Raw genomic sequence first — 4,228 nt, forward strand, 5'->3', positions numbered from 1 at the left:
TGCTACTTCATGAGATAACTACGCTCTCACTCCTCTGCCCTGCAAAGGAGCTGCTGAGCTGCAGGGACTGCATGCCCGTCAGCCCACGGCCTGAACGCACATTCCTACAACTTCACACCTCCACAGTGTGATCCAGCTTCTGAGGATCTCCGAGTTCTTCGCTCACAGCTGTTTAAGCCTCACAACACCCCTGTGAGGTAGGTACAGTAATATCCCCAATTAACAGAACCAAGACTTTTGTGTGTGTGGCACCATCACACACTAAGTGTTCACTGGCCAACAAGAGCAGCCTCTGAGCTTGCAGCCTTGAAGAAAATAGTGTTGATGTTCCCGCGGTGCTTCAGGGAGCCAGACATCGGCACTGGCTTTCTCCTTCAGGCCCAGGATGGAGCAGGTTAAAGCAAAGTGCTAGGCAGGTTGCTGCTCTGCCACCTCAGGCAGGTTGTCTTGGAGTGTTTATAGAGGTGGCTGGACTGGCTGAAACGCTTGCCACACTTCAGGCAGGCGTAAGGCTTTTCTCCCGTGTGCACACGGATGTGCTTCTTGCAGTCTGTCAGGGTCAAGAACGTCTTGCAGCAGATCTTGCACGCGTACTTGCGCGCGCCTTCTACAACCAAGACGTTGTGCTCAGATAAGGCCTTCTTACATTTTGAAAGGACATCTGCAGATGCCCTCGTCAGCTGTGGTGGACCAGGCTGCGACGGATGCCCGTTTTCAAAAGAAGTGGTCCCGTTCATGATCAGCTGGGAGCTGGATGAGTTATCTTGCAGCTGGGAGCTCCTGACAGAGGTCACCACGGGCATTTTGGGGGCAATGCGGCGGTAGCCAGGAAAGCTGCTAGCTCCACCTCTAACCGAGCCCATCATTGCCCTTGACAGGGAGTGCAAGCCCAAGCCTGACCGTGGAAAATCCATGCTGAACTGTTCTGCTGCCCGGTACCCGGAAGTCTGTACGCAGGGGAGACCCATCACGTCCTGCATTGGTCTAACAAAATGAGAGTCTGCAGGCTCACTGAACGGATTCTCGACGTGAGAGACGGTGGCAGATGAATGGCCACCAGCAGGCCCCGACTCTGGACTCATCAGGTAAGAGGCATCACTGTCCATTCTGCAGTCACTGGTGGTATTTGGAATGTTGTCATCGCTGTTTTGACTAGCACCGAAGCCACCACCTCTGCTTTTATTTAGAAAATTTGAGATACTGAAAGTAGACTTGTGTTCCAGATTATTTGACACCTCCATAATATGGATGTCTCCCACCCTATCAGTACTGGACTGTGGGTCAGAAAAGCTACGATCACTGCTCTCAGGACTCAGTTCTATCTTCTCTGCGCTCACGACTCCTCCTTCCACTTCAACAGACTCACTGCCCTCTGCTTGGGAAGTGACATCGCTCACCTCATCTTGAGGCTCTGGGGAACTCAAGGGCTCCGACTTCACCACCACCCTCATGTGCTCTTTTTCATTCAGACTGACCTCTGGATTCTCACATGGGAAGTTGTTCTTCTCAGAAGCAGCCTCCTGGTCAAAGCTGGTTTCCACCTGGGTTGCCTGGGATGCCATAGACATCTGTGAGATGTTTCCTCCGCTGTTGTCAGACTGGCTGGGCACTTGAGCATCTTCCTGAGCACTGAAAGACTGATCGAACATGATAGTATTCTCCTCCTGGTTATCAGCAACAACATCGGCCTTAGAGTTGTCCACAATCTTCAGCGAATCGGGTGAGAAGAAATCTTCCCGTGAATGAACCACTGACTGCCCACTCTCTGCAGTCACATCAGAAACAGACTCATCCATGGCAGGCCTGATGCGCTGTCTGGCTCGATCTTCAGAAGACTGTTTGCGTTTGTGGAGACGGCGGATAGGAAAAGTAGAGCGCTGCTCGATGTTACTTCTCATGGAGGAGCTCATAGGATTCGGCTGTTCCTCCGTGCTCTGAGTGGAATTCAGCGCAGAGCTGACGATGCTCAGTCCAAGCTGCTGGAGCATGAAAGACCTCTGCATCCGCGCATTTTGCTCTTGAACTCTATCGCTTGGCGGAGACATCGGCAGCGTCCTGGTAGTAAGGTAGTGTTTGCATGCTTTAACAACAGAGTTCAAGTGTAAGTGAGAAGCAGCCAGCAAGACATCCATAACGTTGCTCTCCCCAAGCATTAGTGTGGAAGTATACATCATGTCTATCAGAGCAGCAAAAGCTTCTGCTGTCACCACTTCGCTGTCCAGCTGAATCATATTCATAGTCTGATCTCCTTCTGCTACAGTAAACAGAGCTCGGAAATGAGTGCTACACGCTGCCAAAACGGAGCGATGGGCTTTGAAATGCCTGTTTCCCACCACAATGACACAGTCACAAAGCTGGCCATGAAGACGCTGGTAGTTGAGCTGCTGAAAGATTTGCTCAAAGTGTCCTGGAAAATCCATGATCCTATTAAAAAAAAAGCAGAAGAAACTATAATATTAAAAATGGCTGAAGTCCTATTCAGACCACAACGAAAACGGGTTTAAAAATGAAAGATGATGGCTGAAAGACAGGTGAACTGTCTTAACTGATCTTGATTTACAACTGCTACATTAGTGCTTTGTCAAAGTTGCCCATCTTGCACAGGAGGATGAGAAAGAAAATACAGGTTCTGCCACTGAGCTGACTGTCCTGCATTCAGCTGGAACAGAGCTAATTTTATTCTTGGTAGCTAGAATAGTACTGTGTTTTTGATTTAGTAAGGGATCTGGTAAGATGAATAGTAGCAGTGTAACAGCCACCTCAACATCAGACATGTCACAGGCAGCTCTGCTGCAAACTGAGTAACACAGGAGCACCTCCGTTAGCTTCTGCTCAAACTAAAACACACTTCAGCAAAACATTTAATCCTTTTTTTAAAAAAAAAACAAACTAATTGTGAATAATCTACTGCAACCTTTGATAAATTATTCACATTATTAGATAACCTCCCACTGAAAAGGCTGAACTTCAATTCTCATCCCGTCTAATCCAGCTTCACCTTCTGCAAATGACTTTCTGCACAGTTTTTCAGCTACTGTGCAGAACTGTCATTCAAGAATCTGCTTTTCACAGAGAAACACAGAAAAGAAAGTTAATGGAAAAGAAGGGAGACACTTCTGCACTGGAACAAGTGGTCAATTCTTATCTCAAACTGCCACCTTTAGCTATCAGAAGTGCAATACAATTTTCTTATTCACTACAGTTTATCAGCTGGGATGCACTAAAAGTCCACAGTTTTTCCCACAGAATAAATAGAATTGTACAAAGATAGAAAAGCCTGCCAACATCAAGAGCCATCTCTGTACTTGCTATTCCTTATGAACCCTCTTGATGCATAAGGAAGTAACAGGAAGCTTTTGACAAAACGATGCACTACTCAACAAGACAACTGGACAAACTCAGGGGTGTTTTTTTCTTAAATTTACATTAAGAGAACATAAGTCAAATCTTAGTAGACTCACCTTAAGACCAAAGAGGTGCCTTTCAGTCACTACTTTTTCTCATGACAAACCAACAAAGTGTAAGGTTTGGGGAACAGAAGGGTTGCATGTATGGGGCATACACACACATTTTTGTGTTCACATTTTTTTTCCAACAGTGATACACAGCATCATGTGACACGAGACGACTGTAAACCAGCTAAAATAAAAGGTCACACAGAAAGAATTACACTTTTGAAGAGGGATCAAATGTGAGTCTGGCAATTTAGAAATTCTGCCTGCAAATGCACACATGTTGTGAACAAATCACATGCTGTATTTGCACATTGGCACAGTCACAAGCTATATCACAGAATCACAGAATGTTAGGGATTGGAAGGGACCTCGAAAGATCATCCAGTCCAACCCCCCTGCCAGAGCAGGAACCTAAATGAGATCACACAGGAAGGCGTCCAGGCGGGTCTTGAATGTCTCCAGAGAAGGAGACTCCACACCCTCCCTGGGCAGCCTGTCCCAGGGCTCTTGGCACCCTCACTGTAAAGAAGTTTCTTCTCAAGTTGAAGCAGAACCTCCTGTGTTCCAGCTCACACCCATTGCCCCTTGTCCTACAGTTGGGCATCACTGAGAAGAGCCTGGCTCCACCCTCATGACATTCACCCTCTGCATATTTATAAACATTAATGAGGTCACCCCTCAGTCTCCTCTTCTCCAAGCTAAAGAGCCCCAGCTCCCTCAGCCTTTCCTCTGCAGGGAGATGCTCCACTCCCTTCATCATCTTGGTGGCTCTG

At 47.3% G+C, this 4,228-nt stretch overlaps 1 protein-coding gene across 1 annotated transcript; it reads right to left on the bottom strand.

The window, feature by feature from the left end:
- Positions 1–395: 395 nt before the first annotated feature.
- ZBTB5 (zinc finger and BTB domain containing 5) lies at positions 396–2,420 on the bottom strand. The gene has a single exon (XM_010174486.1). It carries the CDS (start codon positions 2,418–2,420, stop codon positions 396–398), a length of 2,025 nt encoding a protein of 674 aa, XP_010172788.1.
- Positions 2,421–4,228: the final 1,808 nt, after the last annotated feature.

This window comes from Antrostomus carolinensis, unplaced genomic scaffold (genome assembly GCF_000700745.2).
Source record: "Antrostomus carolinensis isolate BGI_N321 unplaced genomic scaffold, ASM70074v2 scaffold21028, whole genome shotgun sequence".
NCBI classification, from domain to species: domain Eukaryota; kingdom Metazoa; phylum Chordata; class Aves; order Caprimulgiformes; family Caprimulgidae; genus Antrostomus; species Antrostomus carolinensis.

What these genes read in the sequence shown, in the direction of transcription:
- ZBTB5 (XM_010174486.1), bottom strand. Translation starts at nt 2,420, where the DNA reads ATGGATTTTCCAGGACACTTTGAGCAAATCTTTCAGCAGCTCAACTAC.